The 22,887-nt window shown below is 39.9% G+C and overlaps 1 protein-coding gene across 2 annotated transcripts in view; it reads right to left on the bottom strand.

Annotated features, from left to right (window-relative positions):
- LOC103040329 (adhesion G protein-coupled receptor A3) overlaps window positions 1–22,887 on the bottom strand; it is a 220,211-nt gene that overhangs the window by 51,573 nt on the left and 145,751 nt on the right. For both annotated transcript variants that reach the window (XM_007228648.4, XM_049481157.1), the window contains 2 exons: window positions 22,213–22,417; window positions 19,236–19,444 (listed from right to left, as the gene is read on the bottom strand). In XM_007228648.4, the coding sequence (XP_007228710.3) occupies window positions 19,236–19,444; window positions 22,213–22,417 (414 nt within the window). The remainder of the gene's footprint in view (window positions 1–19,235; window positions 19,445–22,212; window positions 22,418–22,887) is intronic.

Genomic DNA, 22,887 nt, shown 5'->3' with positions numbered 1-22,887 from the left:
AAAAACAATATTATTAGTTACTAAGCAATCAGAACAGTGGGATATTAAGACAGTACAAGAAGATATTCCAACATTGTTAGATGTTTTTTTTACACTCCTCTCTGTGACCCTCTGCCATTCATCACCTCGACCACTTAATATCTGCATCTGTATCCGTCTCTCTCTTTCTCTCTCTCGCTCTCACAGCCTCGGGGCGAAGCAATACAATCTCCCCTCTCCCCTCTTTGATTATGGAGTGCATGACACAATCTCAGCCATTCCCATCTCACACACTGACAGCTCAGCTAGCTGTGCCATTTACCACTAAGTGGCTTCCCTGTCCCATCCCACAACCATTTTCATGGCTAACACTCATTAGGCCGTTTCAGGGGGTCCACAGGCGGCATGCTGGGGGGCTAATCTCAGTGTTCAGATTAAATTTCACCTTTGATAGTCCGGTGCATCGCTCAGTCAGCCTGCAGGGATTAGCGGCCAAAAGGAGCGGGATTTCAGTTAAAACATGACATCACGAGCCTCGCTTTCACACACATTAGCATATGGAAGATGAGTCACGGGCAAATATACATGCATGTCACTCAACACATGGCTCACATAAAAACATGTGGAATATTTATTACATAACCTGGCAGAATGGGTCCAGCCTATGGCGTATTATGTATTATAGTATAAATTCAGAATGGTATTTGCTTCAATAATACAATGAAAAGAAAATATGTTTTAATATAAAAATGAACTGCTTGACACATTTTCACAGATGATAATCTTACACTGAGATGGAAAACACATCCAGGCATATTTGCATAAGCATATTTATATTCGTGTTCAGGCAGATGATTTAATTTTTTCCATTTGTTTTCTAATTAATTTCCATTTTACAACCCTCTGGCATCCCACAGCAATAGGAAGTTGCATATGAATATTTGACCAAGGCAAAATCTGTATAAATTCTTGTTCTATACATAAACAGCTGTTTTATTAACCAGCAACAAAACAGGACATAAATGTGTGTAGTGTGTAATATTCATCAATCAGCCATAGGTTAAATCCACCTCCACAAGACACAGCAAGTATTCATTTTTCATCAGTTAGTGCTGCAGTATCTTTCATGTGGGATTAGACCAGATGGGCTATCCCTTGCTTCCCACGCACATGAATGAGCCTTTGGGCATCCATGACCCTTTTTACCAGTTCACTGGCTGTCCGTCCTTGGACCACTTTTTTGGTAGGTACTGGCCAATACATGCCAGAAACAACCCACAATACCTGCCTGATGTTTTGGAGGTGCTCCGACCCAGTTGTCTAGACATCACAATCTGGCCCTTGTTTAAGTGGCCCAGATCCTTATGCTTGCCTGTTTGTTTCTGTAATGCTTGAAAAAATGCCTAATAAGTAAATTTAGTAAAAATGCCTAAATAAGTAAAGTCTGAGGCTGCAGCAACAGCCTCAGACGGTCTGTTTGTTGAGTTGCTGGTGGCTGAGTCAGACTGTCCAGTGGCAGGGTCAGTCTCTGTTCACACTACAGTCTAATGCACAGAGACCTGTCTGACCCAAACAACAACTATTAACTCACTGCATATCCTCTCCACTCACTGAACATGCTATATTACTCACTCTGTCAGAGAGAGAGAGATAGAGAGAGAGAGAGAGGGGAAAGAAATATTACAGGAAGACAGAAACAAGAGTAACAAAAAAGAGTGAGTGAGATACACAGAATACTAAGACAGACAAAAAGAAATATTAGCAGTTTTACATCCACCAAGTTTACGCATTTTGAAAATGTGCATAAAAAACTACATGGTATTGCTCATCGTACCCGGCGGGCCTGAACTGCAAATAACAGCCATGGAAAAATTGCTGTAAAGTTGATTATGCTTTATCTTGCTTTTTTCAATGCCACTCCTAATCCTCATAGTTTATGACCTCTACATTTTCTTTACATAATGGCCATAATGAACTACTTATTTTACATTTTATTCTGCCGGAATTGTGTTATAAACATAACATTTGGGAAACATTTAAATGGAAACAGGCTGGAGTTTAGGATAGAATAGGGCACTATAGGGAAGTACAGAGTAGTATACAGTAATATAGGGTAGTATAGGGTGTACAGGGTACAATAGTTTACTTTGGGGAGTATAGGGCAGTATAGGCTAGTGTTGTGCCAATGTTGTAAAAGGCGCTATTCAAATAAATTTGATTTGATTTGATATAGGGTAGTTTAGGAAGTAAAGCATAGTATAGGTTAGTACAAGAAATATAGGAAAGTTTAGGGTAGTTTAGAGAGTACAGTGCATTAAATGTAGTATAGAGTAGTAGAAGGGGCATAAGGTAGTATAAAGAGAATAGAAAAGTTTAGGCTTCTTTGCAGGGTATAGGGCAAAATAAGGCAATATAAAAGTATTGGTCAGTATAGAGAGTGTAGAGAAGTATAGGATAGCATAGAGTACAATACTAATATATGGGAGTCTAGGAGAGTAAGGGGGTATAGGTCAGTGAGAAAACATTTGGTTAAAGTATAATAATGCATACGGTGTATGTCAAACAATATAAAGGAAACTAATGAAACGGTATGTTCCCACCTTGTCCTGGTGTGTTTTTTTGGGGGAAGTCCACAAAATAGTCCACATGCTGCACAAAATGTATAAAAGCCTTACCTAAACAAACAAACAAAACTATAGTAATTAATTACTGCTAACATGCTCTTAACATCAGCCCATCACCCAGAGGACACATTAGGGCTAATACTGACTCACACACACTGATTACCTCTCATCTGAAATGAAAGACAAAGAAAATGGTCCCAGCGAGGCTAGTGAGTGTGGGGACTAATCATGATGCTACTAAAGAGCGCTAGCTGAAGCACAATTCAAACATACACACACACGAACAAAGGAGCTAAAACATGCAGTCAGCAGGAGCAAATGCCACCACACAATAAAGAAGTGAAATATTGAAATTCTGCAGGATGATAAAAGCAGTTCATTACAGATATTGGGGTCTGCCGCCCTTCATTTGGCCTTATCACACTCCTCAAAAAATGACAAGGGACTCATTTTCCCAGCATCCTTATCTGCCAGAGGAGAAAGTTGAGGGCAACGTCACATCAATATCACTTCTCTAATTACAAGCGGGTGTTCTGCAAGCTATGTATCATCTCAAGATCACCAGTGGACACACACACGCACACACACACACAGACAGAGCAAAAATGTGCATCTCATCAGGAACTCAGAAGAGGCTAGAGAAATATATACTGCAGGCTTTCTCAAGGCCAGTCTGTGGAAATTCACTCTTGTTGATGTCAACAGGGCTACAGGTCAAAGGTCAGGGTTGAAATCCTCACTGAGTTGTAGTAACAAGTCACTTGTGTGTCAGATGGACAGATGGACACATATTTTAAATCATACTCAGGGTTCGGAGGGTTATTATAACAGTGTATTCCAGCTCTGAATCCTAATGTAACCTAATCCAAGGGATTACAATATCCAGTAATCTGATTACTTTCTGTTACTTTTGGATCACTGGCATGTTTAAAGTTTTATACACTGACACAAGCCATGCAATAAGATTTAGAATTGTGTCTCATGACTTTTGCCATGTCTTATAGAAAATAAATAATGCTGCACTAAACTGTGGGATATACATGTGGGGCCTCCTGCACTGAATGTGGATCAGTCACAATCCTTACCACCAACTGCACTGTCCACTGTGGGTGTTTATGCTTTGGGCATAATCAAGACCAAATATATATTTAGTTAAGTTTATCAGCTGTGATTAATACATACAATGTATATAAAACAAGCTGGATTTTAAGACTGAAAACAGTTGGGATTCAGCAGTAGTCTTTCTTTAATGGACTGCATACATACAAACCCACTGTACTGCAGTGTATGGGTCGAGTGCAGCATCCAAAAAGGCCAGAGGTTAAACTTTAACAGAATAACAAGCTGTCTTTTTCTTCACACCTGCTTAGCACTGCCACAAACTGCCCCACACACACCATGTTTTCAATGTTAAAGTGTAAGAAAAACAACAAACTGCAAAAAGTCAGATTTTTAACTGATATAATGATTATTAACTACAAAATTGATGCTATACTTATTATTATTTATTATTGTTGGCAGGTGGGAGTCTCAAGACTAACCCTTCAAGCCAGATATTTAAAAACAAATGTAATGTCTTAAAAAGGCAATATTAGTATTTAGAGTCATCTGTCTCAAGTCTCAGTCAAGTCATGAATACCAAGTCAAAATTAAGTTGAGTTTTTCATAAATGTTAGTCCAGCAAATCCTTACATTTAGACTTGGGTTCCCCACCTCTGGCTGGTACTTCAAAAAAATACATTAAAAATACATAAAAACGTATATATGTATATATCCCATATATCGGTTCAAATTCACCACCAGCAAGCATAATTTAATGTAACTGAAAGCATTATTTATCCACACCAGGAATTTGATAACAACTACATTTGTTGTTCTGTATACAAAAGCCTAATAAGCAGCTCCTCCCACTCTTGTCTGCCATCAAACTATTAATACTGTAATTTGTTTGAGGAAGGTAACTGCGTTGGTGGGCACAGTTTTTTCACAACATAATACTTGCACAACTGCATGTGTTGTTAAATGTATGAAAAGATAAACCAAAAAAGACTATTGAAATATCTTTCCTCCAGTATAATCACTTACACCACATGGATAATGCTATTATTCAAATTCAAAGAGAGCAAAAATACATACAACTCTGAAAAAATATAAGAGAACACTTAAAAATGATGAGATGAGTTTCTTTAATTTTACCTAATTGAAAACGTCTGAAATATAATCAATAGGAAAACGGATGATCACAAGCCATCAAACCAAGCAGAACTGCATGGATTTATGCACCAGGGGCCTCATGTACTAAGACTTGCGTGGACTTCCTACTAAAATGTTCCGTACGCTCAGATCTGAAAAGTTCCGTACGCACAAAAAAATCCGGATTTATCAAACCGTGCGTAGGCAGAATTCCACGTACTTTCTCTTAGTACATCACAATCAACTTGAAATCAAGCGCAAATGCACGAAAGCATCACACTTGCCACGACTCCTCCCTCAATTACGCAGAGTATAATGTTATATTATTATTATTATTATTATTATTATTATTAATAATAATATTATTATTATTATTATTAATATTAATAATAATAATAATAATAATAATATTATATACGCATAGCGTATAATTACCCATGTTTTAAGTTTTATTATTCTAAGATAAATGCTTTCATTTAAATGCTTTAAATGAGTTGCCTACCAAAAAGACACACGTCACGCACTCAGCTTGTTTTCTTATGCTCTTGGAAATCTAAAACTGCTTATAAGCCAGTCATCATCATGGGCCAAAAAAACATAATGGTCACGGAAAATGCGCGCTCAATGAATTCGGCCATTAGCAGTATTTTCCAGTAATGCCAACGCTGCATCTCCAACAACTCCAGCGCTAACCTGATCTAGGCTAAGTGGAAACACGTTAAACGATTATTTCTGTAAGACAATGAAACTGTCTGATTAATTTACTTTATTTTACCCAATAATGCTTACTTCAATGTGTGCATAAAGGATATCTTAATAGTTGTAATTTCAATGCATCGCCTCTAAGTGTCGCCAAATGACAAAAACACAATACATACGCACAAAAAAAAGGCGTACGCCCAAAACAAAACTTCCGTGGGGGAACGCACTTTCACACGTTCAAGTCAAATTTAGTACATCAGACCGTGAGCGTGAAATATGGCTTACGCAATGTTTTTGTGCGTACGCACCTTTAGTACATGAGGCCCCAGGAGTGGCGTAAATTTATGCAAAAGCAGTGTGTAAGACTGGTGGAGGAGAACATGCCAAGATGCATGAAAACTGTGATTAAAATCAGGTTTATTCCACCAAACACTGATTTCTGAGCTCTTTAAAACTTTATGAATATGAACTTGTTTTCTTTACATTATTTGAGGTCTGAAAGTTCTGCATCTTTTTTGTTATTTCAGCCTTTTCTCATTTTCTGCTAATAAATGCTCTTAATGACAATGTTTTTATTTGGAATTTGGAAGAAAAGCTGTCATTAGTTTTTAGAATAAAACAAAAATGTCCATTTTACTCAAACATATACCTATAAATAGCAAAGTCATAGAAACTGATTCAGAAACTGAGGTGGTCTCTATTTTTTTTTCCAGATCTGTATATCACAACAAAAGAACACTATAACACACATTATCATTGTAATACAAAATCATGTAGTCCAATGTAACTTACAGTCAGTGTCACAGCCTATACAGGCCTAGTAACTGCCATAACCTAAACAACACAATTCCAGCTATCACAATAACTTACAATCTGCACCATAATATCAATATATAGCCGTACTATGGCTTCTGTAGGCATAAAATACAATTAACCCCATAATCATGACACTGTAACATTGAGTAAGCATGGCACCATTACACATCAGTGCATCAGAACCATATAGTAATAAAAGCAGAAGCCTAGAGCCTAACGATAAGCAAGAGGAGACGACTATTGGAATGCTTTTGTGAAACCAGAATCAGTTATTACCTTTTAAATCAAGGTATGTTAAAAGTAAACAAATAAGGGTTTGGAATATAAAGATATGACCCAAAAATAATATCACAATATTAAACAGTTCTTGGTAAAACGACAAAACATTTAAAAAATAAACTACTGCAACATAATTAATGACAGTTCATACATTCAGCATGAACAAATAAACAGTAAACTTTTGTCTCTTTCGTAAACAACAATAATTATTAGATACTGTATCTATATCTGAGATATTATGTAAAATAGTAATAAAATAACATAATCATGTAACATGCGAAAAAATGTCTTTTGGTTTTGGCAGGATATGACATTTTCCTTTAATCATGAAAATAATATTGTTTATGATATGATATGGCAGACCCCTGGTATCGTAATAAAATAATAATTTTGTCTGCCCAAGTCTCTGCTACACACACACACACACACACACACACACACACACACACACACACTCACTCACTCACACACAGAGAGACAGACGCACACATAATTACTGTAGGAAGAGGCCTCAGTACATTAATATGTAAGCTACTTAGCAGACGTGCATCAGTTATTTAAATGACAATAGGTTGAAGCTAGGGCTGGGGCGGTATTGATTTTTTATAACCGCGGTAAAAAACTAACGCATCACCGCGATATTGCGGTTAACCGCGAGACCCCAAACCCCCCCCCCCCCCCCCCCCCCAAAAAAAAAAAAAAAAAAAAAACACCACAAATTTATTGGTAACAAATCTTTATTCTTCAAACCATACAGCCTACATACAACCTCTACATAAAACATAAATACAGCATAACAAGTGAACATATGCTGCCTGTATAATTCGTCATTGTACAGCTAACCTGTCTTTTTCCGAGCAGACTTTTTTGAAGGAGGAGCTTGTCCGCCTCCCCCTTCTCCATCCATAGATCTATTTTAGGGCTGGCCCGAATAGCGGTTTTGAGCTCAGGATATTCGGCAGTAATTGGTAGCGAATATTCTAATATTCGTTTAAAAAAAAGACGAATTAATCCACAGCAAAATTTTCCACTGACCCCCAGCCCCGAAAAAAATATATTTCTCACCCCTTTCCTCGGGCCGTTCGGGCTCAAGGCTCAAGAAGTCTGTGTTAGGCGTCTGTTTTTTTTTTATTCACATTCTTCTTATTTCTCATTAAATATCTACTAGATACAGATTATATCTGTACAGTATCATTTATTTCACTTCCCTCCTGAATATTTGGAGTGCATTATGTCTCCTTATGTTGTGTAGTTATGTAGTTTTCACCCCAGAATTTCTGCTGCCTCACACCAGGCTTCGGCTGCATCGCAGGGCAGGAGCGCAGCGGCGTTACGGCTATTTCGTTTGAATTGTGCAGTGCAGAGTATTACAGATTTTGTATTTTTGCACTTCGGCTATTAGCTCAATATTAAATATTTCGTTTGTTTATAAATTATTTTATATTCTTAAACCATGTTAAATTATATTCGATTGGAGGAAATTAATTCAGACATCATTTCTTTTTTGTCCCGTTACCGTTCCGCAAAAAAAATCCTTCTTTTAATCCCGCATCAGCCCGCCACATACACAGTTTTGCCGCACCTGCCCCGCGGTCCTAAATAAATTTAATAAATTACATTTAGTGCTTAAAATAAAATAAAAATATTTATTAAAACCGCGCTGAATAGTGCGGTCACGTTTCTTACCACATTACAAAAAAAAAATCGGTGTGTGTGTGCGCGTGTCGGTCCATTCTCCGCTCCTTTTTTGTGCTTAGGGTTTTTTTGTTGCGTGCATGAGAATCACTGCGTGATTATTACAATTTTCTTAACTATTTATTAATGTGCTCCCACATCCTCTGGATTGATTAAACTCCTGTTCCCGCCAATAACAATTCAGTTCTGTCTGTGCCGCGAGATATCCTGACGGGACCCGCGTCATATAATATGTTGATTAAAATGTCGTGACGTTAAGAAATCGGCTCGCAAGAGACAACCGACCAAAAAAAAGACATTAGTTCCATTTTAAAATAATAGAAACCTGTCCTTTATGTTTGACAATTTTTGTTTCACTTTACGTGTCCTTACTCATCTGAAGTTTATTTATCTGAACTGAGTTTTATATGGTTATATTTGTAGCGGTTCTGAACTCAGTTCCGCGTGCTGTGAAAGAGACAAGGCGCAGCGCATTTTACCTCAGACTTGGTCAGATAACAACATTTCAGTAAAGATGGTGGTTATAGTTTTATATCATTGCTTTGCTGTTTGAACTACACTTCAACCAACCTTACTATTTTTACCAAGACTGAGGCGCAATGCCGCGCGTTCTCCGCGGTGCTCACGCAGAACAGCCAGCAGCCAGACAATGAATTAATATATTTTACTTTCTCAAAATGTGACCACGGAACACCTTACATGGCTCTATGGTTTACCTTGAGGTGGGTGAATTAGTTTGATGTGTTGGCGGGAGGTGCAGACACCACTTTCCGGCAAATCTTGCAGATGATTCTCTTCTGTTCTGAGTCTTTTTCTTCCTTTTTTCTCAACTTACTGAGCCTGCCCTGTAGCTTCCATTTCCGAGCCAATATTAGTGCTGCTAATCTTCACTCTCTTCAGCAGCCTCAATGGAGACGAAGTGAGCAGGAGACTCCAGAGCTGACCTCAATGAGTACCACGCACCGCGTTTTGCTTAACCCATTCGCTGCCGCGCCAGTGCAGCGGCAGCACAGATAAATGACAAAAATTTTTATATTCGATATTATGAATTTTGAGATCGTTTGACACCAATATCTATCGCGATCAAAATATATTTGATATATTGCACAGCCCTATAGTGTAGGACTTACACTTGACATATTAATACTGAATTCACCACAGTTGTGCTTATATGGAGCATTTTACTACCGCTCAAAACGCAGTCAATCAGATTTGACAGCCATAAAAAAATGCGGTAATGACGGTAATGAGCTCATCACCGCGGTGACGTCCCATAACCGCGGTATTGCGGTAATAAAATTATCGTCACAGCCCTAGTTGAAGCAAAGCAATTTATATCATAAAAGCAGAATAAATCATTTCCAATACATTGTGCCAAGAAAACACATCCCTAATATGGCCCAGTGCTGACTACAGCAACGCAGCAAATTGTGTATGATAGTGTGTGTGTGTGTGTGTGTGTGTGTTAGTGTGTACCTAGTGATAATACAAATTAATGACAGAAAGACAGACGACTCAGAACTCATTATTTAGCGAGAAACCTATCCGTAACATAAGTCAAATTATTGGTATACTGCTATCTTTAGTGAGCAGAACAAATTTTAAATAGCCGGATCCACATTAGCGACAGCATCCAGCGAGCCAGAATTAGTGTGAGCTAATGATTTGACCTCTCATCCAAACAGTTCTGGGAGAAAAACATGAAAATAATTGTTTTCTATAGTATTTACTGGATGCAGAAATATGCGTCAATGTTTAGGTAGAAAATAACATACAGACAAATTCAAATACAGAAAGATAAAAGGAATATAGACAATTTGTGACACATAATTAATCCAGGACCATTGCTTCAGCTTTATTATACTACTGGATTCAGCTACAGCACTGCATTATGCACAGAAATAAAAATAATTAGACTTTTTGTGGAGTTGTCATACACTGAGGACAATATGAGGGTCCTTATCTCAAATTGTTCTCAGGGAACACCCACACTCAAACAAATACAATCCACACAACAGCTGAGAGAGCGAGTGTGTGTGTGTGAGTGTGTGTGTGTGTGTGTGAGAGAGAGAGAGAGAGAGAGAGAGAGAGAGAGAAAAAGAGAGTGAGAGACTATGGAATGGAGGTCCCCAGCATTAAGTGATTCAGGATCACCTTGGTGAGTTTTAATCAGGCCCTTATGCTCTTTATTATCCCCGAGACTGATGCCAACATTAACAAGCTAACACACTAATAATGCTGCAGTACAGGGGCTGCTGAACTTGTATTATTAACTGGTGTATACTGTGTGTACATATTTTAAGTAGGAAATTGGTGCTAGCAAGCTCCACTCCTTTCTCGTAATACTCGTAATAAGCGTAATAAACAACCACTGCAAACAAGGACACACAGTGTTAATGATACGAAGCACCACATGAACCTGCAACAACACACATGCTGGAACACATACAATACAGTACCACACCATAAAGCTTGTATAGATATTTAGGATAATAACTAATTATTCTATTGTCCAGGCTTTACCTACAAATGTGCTCTTTTGTAGCAGCCAACTGGTGGTAAGTTGGACAATTATTTATTAAGAAATACCAGTATTCTCCAGGATCATGTAACATTTTGGGTAACATTTTGAATATACAGCCATATATTTAGGATTGTATGGTATAAAAGTAATAAAGCTTATTATAGTATGTAAAAAGTGATGATGGAATCTAAAAATGTATTACATTTGCTTCTGCAAGAGCGAGGGTGGAGGCACTCAGGCATTCAGATGTACACAATATGTGCATCAACATGCAAAGTAGTACATTTCAATATATACTTTAAGTGTATTAAAAATTAATGTCTACTTAAATCTACACTCAAAAGAACAATTTTTGTTGTATTTAAATATAGTTTTTTACAATTTAAATATATTTAAGTTGCCATAAGCTTTATCAAAAAGTACATTTAGTATTTAAGTACATATATGAATTTTAAAAAGTATGCACTCTTCCATGTTAAGTATACATTTACTTTTACAAGGGCAAACATACACACACAACTTGTCTAATATCTGTAGATAAGTACTGTCAATAGAATAGGACTCTCTGGAACAGACAAAAACATCAACACAATGATATCATGCCTAATGCTAGGTGTGGACTAGAGGGGTCTAAACCCCCACCTGGGTTCTCTGGAATGATGATGTTCAAACCTGTACTTTAGGGATGAAGTGGGGTTTTGGGGATGAAGTGGATGGTGATCATCCAACATCCTGACCTCACTAACACACTTGTCTCTGAATGCAATATAATAGAATCTACAAAATAAAAGTCCTTCCTGCACAGCAGAGAGAGTACCTTCAACAAATGCATACCCATGATTATAAAAGAAACCATAGTCCATAGTGTATGGCTCAAGAACCTCACTGTCTAGATCACCCATAAACTGTAGAAAGAGGACAATGTGTGTAATAATTGTTTCTTTCCATCAGCTCTTGTTTACCCATGCCCACCTATAAAGACCAGAGTATATATTATTTGTAATACAGCAGCTAGGCTATTTACTGTTAATACATATTCTATTATTGAATTCTGGCTGCTTTCCACAAAGTTGCTCTTTGAAAGAAGGGCCAGCAGCAGCAGCAGCAGCAGCTTACATGCGTCCTCATTTTACTGCTCTGTGTGTGGTCTGTTTTCAAGTGCAGATCAGAACACAACTGACATATAGTGTCTTGACTATCAGGAGAATATATTAGGATATATTTGTTCTTTTTTGTATTATTTACTGCATTGTAGATTAATATTAAACACATAAAAAATAAGAAGGATCACTTATGTGGCTGGTCCTTTGTTGGACCAACATAAAGACTTTGCTTCAGCCTGAGGCAATACGAACCAAAGAGACACTAAAGTTAAGCGACTAGAGCTGCACTTGACCATTACTATGTTTCTTTAATGCAGCACTAGGTAGGATTTCCTTGATTTTTGATCTTTTTAAAGAAGTAAAATTACAGCTTGAAACTCACTGCAGCGCTGCATTGAGTTGTAATAGGAGGAATAGCGGTTCTCTCGTGTCTGAGCCGGAGCTACTCTGAGCTCAAACCAGACTCTGTAAGTTTTCCGAGGCGGCCACGACCAACACTCGCGAGAACTGCGACCTGCTTTCCGACCTTTAGTTCTAACAGTTCTACAAGGACTACTGGTTCATTCTTTACAAACTAACATACAGACACTCTGTCAGAAGCTGGAAAGAGACCGAATATGTCTGTGAAAGCCAGAAAACTAGAAAGAGAAACGAATCCGTCTGAAACATTAATTACACTCTACAACTGTAGGGGGAGCCCACAAGCACAAAATCTCAATCCTACCTAGTGGAGCTTTAAGTTTGTTTTGGGTGTTGATTTTTCCATTTTCCTAATAAAAGGTATGTTTTAAGATCATTTACTCCCTGTGTCTCTGTCTCTCTGTGCTTCTGCATTACCAGATCACACAGTCACAATATATAAGAGCATTTTTAATTGCAAACACAATGGATGATATCACGATTATTAAAATGATTGAGGTTATGTCCATTTATTGAACGATAAGCCAATAATGTAATTATTGTGACAGGCCTATCACATGATATACACACTCCATGATATATGTGTCAAGTGTGCAAAGAACTTTGACTTTGTTAAACCTTATACATCCTAAAAATGGTTCTATTTTGAAAACAAAAATATATGTGTTCATTGTTTTGCTAGGAGCCTTTAGAAACAGCTTTATTATTAAAAGTGAGGATGAGTCACCCAAGTCCACGTATTCTATTGAGCAAAACTGTAATTTCTTTCCACAGAAACAATTATTACAGCATGAGAGCTCAGGCTTTTAACTATGCCACGGTTGTGCTTGCATTCAAATTTTATATGGCTGTATACTGTTTACTGCTACAGCTTGCCACTCTGCTACACACTCAACGTCCACTTTCCAAATGCCAAGCTCGCTCCCGGCTGTTAAAGGCACCATGTTCCTTTAAAAGCACAATACTTGCATTCTTTTCTGAAGACAAGCACAGGAAACAAATAAGCAGGCATTAGAGACAATGTGAAGTGAGGCCTTGTCATGGTGATAGAGAGAGACGCGGCACCAGGAGCACTAGAGTTGGGTGACTCAGCCCTCTCTCTCTCTCTCTCCTTCTCTCTCTTCCCAGCAGCAGCAGCCTGGCTTTAGACCTGGCTTACTGGAGCTGTCCGTGGTGCTGAAAGGCTGCCACACTGAAGATACTAAGCACTAAAGTGGTGTTCTAAAATTAGAGCACTATAAAGTTTAAAACCTTTCCCTAAGCTGAAGCGTACCCTAATCCAAAAAGTGAGCTAAAATGGAATTTACGCACCAGAAAAGGCAACTCAGTTAAATGATGCATGCGAGATTTTACATTCGATTGGCTGGGAGAACAGAGGCTTTTTTATCTTACCGTGTTTCAAAACAGACTTATACACTGGTTACAAAAGCACAGTCGAAAATGTGGCAGATTCGCCTCATACACAATGCAACAGCGTGTGACTCATCAGCTATGAAAAAGAAGACCTTGAGGACAACACAACTGCTTGGTAACCCACGTTGTGCACTTGGTAACCTAAATAAAGGTACCAAAAACGGTGATTTGGAGCGACACCCAACATTTGGCATTTGCCTACAACCAACCACGTATCTGAAATATTATATCAAAAATGATAAAAAGCAAGAATAAGAAAAGACGGAATAATTTATACAGATTAAACAATGACTGATTTTTTTTAAGTTATATTTCACTGTTTGCTTTAACACATGAAACAGACAATTCTGAACAGAGAGGCAGCCTCACACTCCCCCTCCTATCCTGGCAGCACTCAGGGCAGGGGAGTGAGGGAGAGAGTCGACAGGGAGAGCTGATCAATGTCAGGTTTACAATATGTTTTTGTTCTAACTGTATAAATTGAACTAAATAAAGCATTTACTTAACTTACACAACTTGTAACAATTGTATTGTTTAGAGAATTCTGTTTGTACATGACATATGTGAGTGTGTAGGTCCCAAGAACATCCACATAATGTAAATATTAAAGGTATTGTGAAGAATTGAAGCTTCAGCACTAGTTCTAGAAGCAAACCCGAATGCTGGTCACTTGTATCGTAAATCAGTAACCAGCTTTCACCTGTCTTCATAAGACTTCCCCTTACATATGCTTCTCTGCTTTCAGGCATTGTTTCGTTTCCCTTCCTTTCTCCCCACTACCTCCAGTTTGGTGCTGCCAGCTGCCCGGGGATTGGCTCTGCCCCTGCCTTCTACTTATGGCAGGATCGGCAAGGGTCCAGATGTTGAAGACTAGGGCCAACATTAATTGTTATCTACAGTATCTCATTGTTAACACAACTGAAATTACAGATGTTGTGATTGCACACTTGCGTCTAGAGTCATGGTAAAACTGTACATCCGAGTCAAGAACCACTTAGAAACCACCTTGAGCAAATTCACAGCAGTCAAATCCAGCTGCCAGTCACCTACACAAACACTGGAGTGCCTCTACAGATAACATTCGCCAATACCTCCTACCTTTATTGGAATCTTCAAATCAATAAGCTATTTCCTATCACCTAGTGCTCAGCAGATGGTGGCAGAGGTGATGATGGGGGTGGGGGGGTAGTGTCTGTGGGTTTCTGCCTGTGTGTGTTGGGGGTGGGGGGTGGATTCAAGGTGATGGGCTCAGCTAAATGTACATTAGCCATTATATGACCAGCCTCCAGTTCTGACCATCAGCAAAACGAAGACATGCTGTCCTCATCCACCTCCACATGTACACACACACACAGACACAGACACAGACACACACCCACTGGGACCTAGAGACTGAACAAGCTCCTATTTAGCATTGTAAAAGAGTACTGAACCATTGGTTTTGGTGGAAATGATTGTGACAGATAGAGTCTTGCTAGAACTGTCCACAAGCAACCCACAGTTAGTGCCATATTAATGGTTGGGGCAGTGCTATTTAGCTTGCATAGGACATAGCAAAAGTCAAAAGGAGGCAATACTAAATCAATGTCCCATTACATTTGGCATGTCAGTGTATAGGGAACCCCTGAGAATAGCATGTTCTTGCACCTTCTTTACAATCTATATAAACTCTAGAAGCCACCAAAAAGAAGTTCTCATAAGCAATACCACTGAGCAGTGGCCGACAACTTTGGTGCTGGAGGCTTACTGTCAACAGACCCAACTGATTAACTCATAACAAAAGTCCCAATAAAGCAGATGGATTGCTTTTTTTTTTAGAAAACCATGTTTGTGCATGTTGTCTTTGTAGTCCTCATCATTCAATAGGCACTGCTTTAGCTAAGATCCTCAGAAAAAGAAAATCAAATTACCATAGATATTATTTACTGAAAGGTCTAGAAACAGGAAGCTATTATTGAAACAGGAACTAGTATTGTGTCTCATGACTTTTGCCATGTCATCTGGAAGGTATAAAGCATGCTGAATGGATAAGTGTTTGGAGGCTCCTGCATTGACTGTGGATGTGATGTTCTTCCAGAGTTTGCATGGACAGTTCGAGCCAGCCCACTGTGCTGTCCACTGTGGGAGGTAATGCCTTCTATGATGTATTTCAGATACATATGTGACACTGTGGATTGAGGAATGTCAAATGCCAACTATTTAAACAGAATGTCACATCGATCTGGCATAATTCATATATTGATCAATTTTTAATCTTAATCACAATATAAAACTTCTTTCACTATTTATAGAGCTGTGAGCATCATTCCCAATCGTCCCCTGGGTAACACTTCATAAACAATCTTGTGACTTTTAGCATGTCAATGTCTCACATCACACCTAATAAACAAGCAATAAAACAAATTAAATAAAGATATAAAGACCACCCTGAGCACAGTTTACCACACTGAGCTAAAAAGGCTCCCCTTTCAGGAGGATGCACTGAAACGGCCCCATAAAAAGAAGCTCAAACGGTGGTGCTGTGATGAGCTGAGCAACAGGTTCAGCAGCCCGTTCCCAGACCCAAGCTCGCCAAATCCAAACAAGGATGCTTAACAAGGAGGAAAATAACGTGATGTCACAAATCCCTTTAAAGGGCTCTCTTTTTTCTCGGGCACTGCGCAGAGGAAGGACTGCGGGTGTGGTGACTGCATTAGCAAACGCACTATCTTGCACACACACACACACACACACTCGAAGGAATAAAGAGCACCACCATCCTCTTCCAGCGAGTGCAATAGACAGCCTACCACCAAAATCACTGCTCCCATGAACAAGCTCTCCTATAACTACCTGAAATTCATCAAGGTGCTGCCACTTCCATTTACCAAAACTGCACACACACACACACACACACCACCAGCACTGTAACAAGCCTTTATAAAAAGGCACACGTCCTGCCAGAACCCTAAGCAACAAAAAGCTGATGTCTGCCCTCTTACTGTATGCGCACACACACACACACACACACACACAGATACAGACACACACAGAGATACAGACACACACATACATATCCCCACCAACACTGTAGGTTAAATAAAAAGCAATCAAAAGCTGGTATCTGCCCTTTCTCTGTATGCACACACACAAAGACACACACACACACACACACACACACACACCGCCCCCAACTCCAATTCCTCTAAAGCTTTTTTTTTTTTTTTTGCCAGCAGCGTCCATGCCCACAATACAGACCCTCGCCACCCCCCACTAAAAAAACACAGGCACGCGTGTATGAACCGGCACGCGCACACCAGCAGCAACAGCAGCAACAAACATTAACCGGCAGGACGCGCGCGCAGCACACAGCCCTCACCTCCCAGTCTATGGAATCCCAGTCGTCGGTGAACATCCGGAGGGCTCGGTGGTCGCCCGGCAGCGGCGGACGAGGCGCAGCGGCGGCACTACGGGGCGACCGGGTCGCGCGCTGCCATGGCGCGCTCGCGCACGACTCCTCATCAAAGCCGTCGCCGCCGCTCGAGACGGAGCCGCGCGCAGTCCCGCGAGTCCGAGCGGAGCGCGGAGGGAGGCATTGGATGGATGGAGGGAGAGGACGAAGAGTAGGAGGAGGAGGATGAGGAGGAGGAAGAGTGGAGCTTCTGCTGCTGCTCTTAAATTCCCGTTAACGATCCGCTCTTGCTCTCTCTCTCGCGACCCACTGTGAATTTGGGCTCTCCGGTGAATCGTACAACAAAAAAAGAAAAAGAAAGGAAAAAGAAGAGGAGGAGGTGGGGGGTATTAACGAACTGCGTATGACTGCAAGCGAACGCACAAACACACACGCACGCGCGCGTTCGCTTCGCTTCTTTAACGAGATGCAGCTGTTGTGCATGGCAGTGCCTCGCGCTTAGCGAATGAGGGAGCATTAAACGCTTATGACATGCTTACGGAGATCACGTGACGGAGGCTCGATAAAGAGACGGGTGTTTAAACAAGAAACGCGCGAGACCACGAGAGAACCGGTGTTTCTCAATATCAGGAACCAAAGAACGGACTTGTGTACTTGGGAAGAACGTTCTTGACAAGTTTCCCTGAAAGAACCCAGAAGAAAAAACAAGAACCTATGATACCTACTTGGAGGTGCTGTGTGGGCAACTTGCTGATTTATTACACAGATATTCTAAAATTATAGTAATGTTGACTGTACAAAATCTGCCCTTCAAGTTAGTCACTATTATCCAAAGCTAACTTAGAGTAGCACAGGAAGGTACACATGCCTCACAACATAACTTTTTAAATAATCAGTGTTTTTATCCAATGAAGGAAGATTTAACAACTTTTACTGATTTTTTTTTTTTTTGAATAAAAGTACAGAAGGGGAAAATATACTGTAGTATTTGACCTCAATGTTCCTCTACAACCATTCCCTGCAAAGCCAAGTATGCAGTTTGGGCACACCTTCTTATTCAATGTTTTTCTTTATTTCTTTATTTAATTTATTTTCTACATTCTAGATTACTTTTACAGAAATAAAAACAATAAAGGGAAACTGAAATTACATTGTAAACAAAAAAGTGTTTGTCCTCCACACATCTCCTGACCTAAACCTGATCAACTGAAATGGGTGATTAAGGATGAGCTGGAGCTCAAAAGCAGCAACAATTGTCCAACACCTCCAGAAACTCCTTCAAGACGCTGAGAAAACTATTCCAGGTGACTGAGATTAAAATACCAAGAGTGTGCAGCTCTGTCCTCAAAACTAAATGTGGCTACTTTGAAGAATCTATAATACAAAACATATTCTGTTTAAATAAAATATTTCCATGTGCTCCTGTATACCTTTAATGTCTTCAATATTACATTTACAATATATAAAATCATAAATAGAATGAACAAACTAAATGAGAAGAGGTGTGTCCAAACTTTTGACTGGTTCTGTATTGATTCTGGGGAAAAAAAGGTTGTCTGGCGGGTTTCCCGCAACCACAGCACTGCTAATCTGCTCATTCATGCATTGATAAACCAAATAAACAGAGAAATGAGAAGCAAAGAGAGCTGGCAAGCTAAAAGATAGCCAGATTCATCCTTTTTGAAAGAATGCATGTTTTAAAAGTACTTTACTGCTTTACTTATACTTGTTGCAATTACACATTCTCACCAGGGAGGTCTCTAAATTTTCAAAACTTGCAGTCTGTCACTTTAAAATTCAAGAACCTAAAAGTGCATACTTGTGCTATCATTGTGTCAGAGCTGAATACACAATAAATGCAGGATAATTATGTCTATTTTCATTGAAAGTCACAAGCCAATGCATTCTTGGTTTTGCATTCATTAATGCATGCAGGTGTTCTTGAGTATTGGAAAACAACTTGAGCAGTGAAAGATGGCATATCAAACTATACAAGAAATTGACCACAAGCAAACCAACCAGCAGGGAGAGAGTGAAAAAGGTGGAGAGAAAGAGGAATGAAAAAAGCATTAAAAACCAGACACACCCACACTCACCATGAGCACGGCAAAGTTGTTGTGGTGGGTGCAGTAGATGGTGGTAGTGTTGCCTGCAGTGGCTGTTATGTGGCAGCCCTCTGCCCTCCAGCCCCCGTGACCGTCCAGCAGGTCGAAGTCCCAGTAGGCAGCGGTGGGGTCAGCACCCAGTGCCCAGTGCCGGAGGGCGATGGTCACGGGCTGGACGGCGCTCCTCGAGCTGCAGCCATCTACAGGAAGAACACGCTGCATCAGAACCAGCCATGTTAAACAGCTTAAAGCCTAAAATCCTACACTGGTGGTGTATTGTGATGGCCCGTATGCACTCTAGGGTTGTAAGATATATATTGGATATATTGAAGTATCATGATATTGCTTTTATCCTCAAAAACACAGTAATAATGATAATGTAATAGTTAAAAGCATGTAAACATTGGTGTCAAACAGTGGCTCATTTTATGTTGCTAAATAGCAGAATTGTACTCTGTTTTCAGATTCCACTGTTCTGATTGAATAAAAAGTAAATTTTTTATTTATATATAATAAAGTGTTTTTATGCTATGATAGCTTCTCTTTTTTATTAAAATCACAATATAATGTTTTGCTTTATGGTATCTGCAGGTATGAGTAAATTAGATTTCAAGACTTTTTAGGACTTTATAATAACTAAAAAAACTAAATGTCAAACAAAACACAACCAATATTAGGTTTACAGACTATTTTTTCTAAAAAAAAAAAAAATAAATAAAAAAATCAAGAATCATAAATAAAACTTTTTTAAAAATCAGACTGTAAGTACACCAAAAAAGTGGGGTTATTTATCTGGTTCTTGTTAAATGTACACCTATGTTACATTAGTAAACTAATTTGCATATCCAATTGAAATATGGAAATTGTAAAATGCAATGCTAGAAAATAAAAAACTAAATTCCATTTACATTTTATTTCGGTAGCATTTGTAAGATATCTTGGTGACAGACAGGTTGTGGTATTTTAAGAAATAAAATCATTATTTTTTTAGTTAAACAAATTAAATACTTTCTTAAAACTTTTTATGGAACCATGAACACCCTGTTGCTTACTTGTGTGTGTTAAAAAATTACTGATGTTGTAGACAGTAGTTCCTTTTGTGTTGTATTTAAATCCTAAACACTAGATTGCAGTGTTGTACTCTCTTTAGATCCCACTGTTATAACTACATACAAAGTTAAATTTAACTGTTATAGTCCATAAATATGAAAAATAATATGCAATACATTATGATATATAAATCATAACCCCACCAATTTCTTGCCAATACACAGCATTACTCCAATATACACTGCCTGACCAAAACAAATGTTACAAACTCTCATATTTGGTTTGACATCCTTTAGCTTTGATTATGGCAGGCATTCCCTGTGGTCCAATTCATGGCAAATCCATGTGTGAACCTAATGTCTTATGCTCCCTGAATCGGAACTCTCTTTCACAATCTGAGCCCCATGAATTCTGGCATTGTCATCTTGGAATATGCCCGTACCATCAGGGAAGAAACAACCCATTGATGGAAAAACCTGGTGGTTCAGATTATTCAGGTAGTCAGCTGACTTCATTCTTTGGGCACATATAGTTGCTGAACCTAGACCTGACCAACAGCAGAAACCCCAGAGCATAGCACCGTCCCCACAGGCTTGTATGGTAGATACTTCGCACCCTCTCTTCTTACCCTGATTCTTTAGAACAGGGTAAATTTGAATTCATCAGACCACATGACCTTCTTTCATTGACTAGAGTCCAATCGATATGCTCCCTTGAGTCTTTTTTAGCCGGTTAGCCTCACTGATAAGTGGTTTTCTTAAGGCTATTCAGCCTTAAGCATTGTTTAGTCCCAATCCTACGAGTTTTCTTTGCATTGTGCGTGTGGAAATGCTCTTACTTTCACTGTTAAACATTTCCTTGAATTCTAGTGGTCTACAATCTAATTTCACCGAAAGCTTAAGCGATGGCTGATCAAAATCATTTAAAAAAATTCCCGACCACATTCCTTCCTCAATGTTTCTCCACTGTCTATCCACTTTTTAAAAATGTTTTGGACAGTTCTTAACATGATTTTAGTAGTTTCAGCATCTCCTTGGATATATGTTATCTCTGCTTGATGCATATGCCAATAATGACACTTCTGATTTGGCATTGTCCACAAGGAGGTTTAACAAATGAGAAACTACTCACTGCACCAGTTAGGGTTAAATAACTTGTTGCCAGCTGAAACATAATCACCCATGCAGTAATTATCCAATGGGAGGCTCTTACTTATTTGCTTAGTTAAATTAAATCCAGGTGGTGACCTTTTGGACAAGGATAGACAAGTAAATAGAGTCAAGCACACACACACACATATATACATCGACATAGACCCCACCACACATACACACATATAAACACACATCAATCTATCTCTCTGCACATGTGTCTGCGTGCGGGGAGGGGCGTGGTCTTGTATCCTTCTGTACCCCCTTAAACCATGTTTTCTCGTCAATGTCATGACTGACTGAGAGACAGGCGCCTAAAGGTGTGGCTTCATCATTCATCAGTTAAAGCGATCAGAAGAGCACGAGCTGTGTGCTTGAGCTCTGCACTGGCTTTCATGCGCACATGCTGCTGCTGGACAAGTAGTCTATACACGCACACACGCGCACACTCACACATACATGTAAACGCACACACGCACACTACACTCACACATCAAGGAGATTGCGTCATAGAAAGCAGCATTTAGGTGATGCAACACGTAGAAACGAAAGAACTGTTAAACATCTCCATTTACATTCTGTCCCACTGTCATCCTGGACACACGCACATACATACACATCAACACATGCTCCTTAATAGATATACACACACACATGCACGCGCACCTATACGACCTCTCCACCCAAAAAGGTTAGCAATAGGCATCTACAAAGTGTGTGCATATTTAATGGCACACGCATACACACACATGCGCGCAATCTCTTACCTAATTTGATGAAAGCAACTGGTGTGGCGACGCTCCTGCGCTTGCCGTCGTCCGCGAGCTTCGACGAGTCGCCCGTGCACGGAAAGAGTTTGCCATTGCGGAAGACGATGAGCTGCAGCCTGCAGGTGGAGTTGTGCGCAGCGGCAGCAGCAGCAGTGCGCGGGGCGGTCAGCGGCAGGTGGATGGACGCGACGGCCACTGCGTCCTGGGTTCACCAAAGGGAAGATAAGAAAAAAAGAAAAAAGAAAGAAAAACACGTTGAGGAGGAGATGGGTGTCTTTCTGATGGAGGCGCGCGCGCGCACTTACACTAAGCAAACGAGCGAGCGAGCGCGTGCGTGCGTGCACAGCTCGTGTGACACTGACTGACTGGCTGGCTGGATGGCACTGACTGGCTGGCGTGCTAGCTGGCTGGGTGGCTGTCCCGGGCTCTCCTCGCGCGCTCCGGGGTGACCCCCCTCCCCTTTCCCCTTCTCCTCGTGCTCCCAAGAGAGTGTTTGTGTGTGTGTATAAGTGTAGGCGTGTGTGTGAGTGTGTGCGTGCGTGAGGTCCGCGTTATCGGTCACGGATCACCGCAGTAACGGCTTTGGTGAGAGCGCGCGGCTGAGCTCGTGCAGCGCGCGCGCATCTGCGCTGCTTTAAAGAGCCACGCCGCCCGCCTGATTCTCTCTGACCG

Source organism: Astyanax mexicanus, chromosome 7 (genome assembly GCF_023375975.1).
Source record: "Astyanax mexicanus isolate ESR-SI-001 chromosome 7, AstMex3_surface, whole genome shotgun sequence".
Taxonomy (NCBI): domain Eukaryota; kingdom Metazoa; phylum Chordata; class Actinopteri; order Characiformes; family Acestrorhamphidae; genus Astyanax; species Astyanax mexicanus.
The sequence above is the reverse complement of the archived record's forward strand: the minus strand, read 5'-3'. Positions and strand labels throughout refer to the sequence as shown.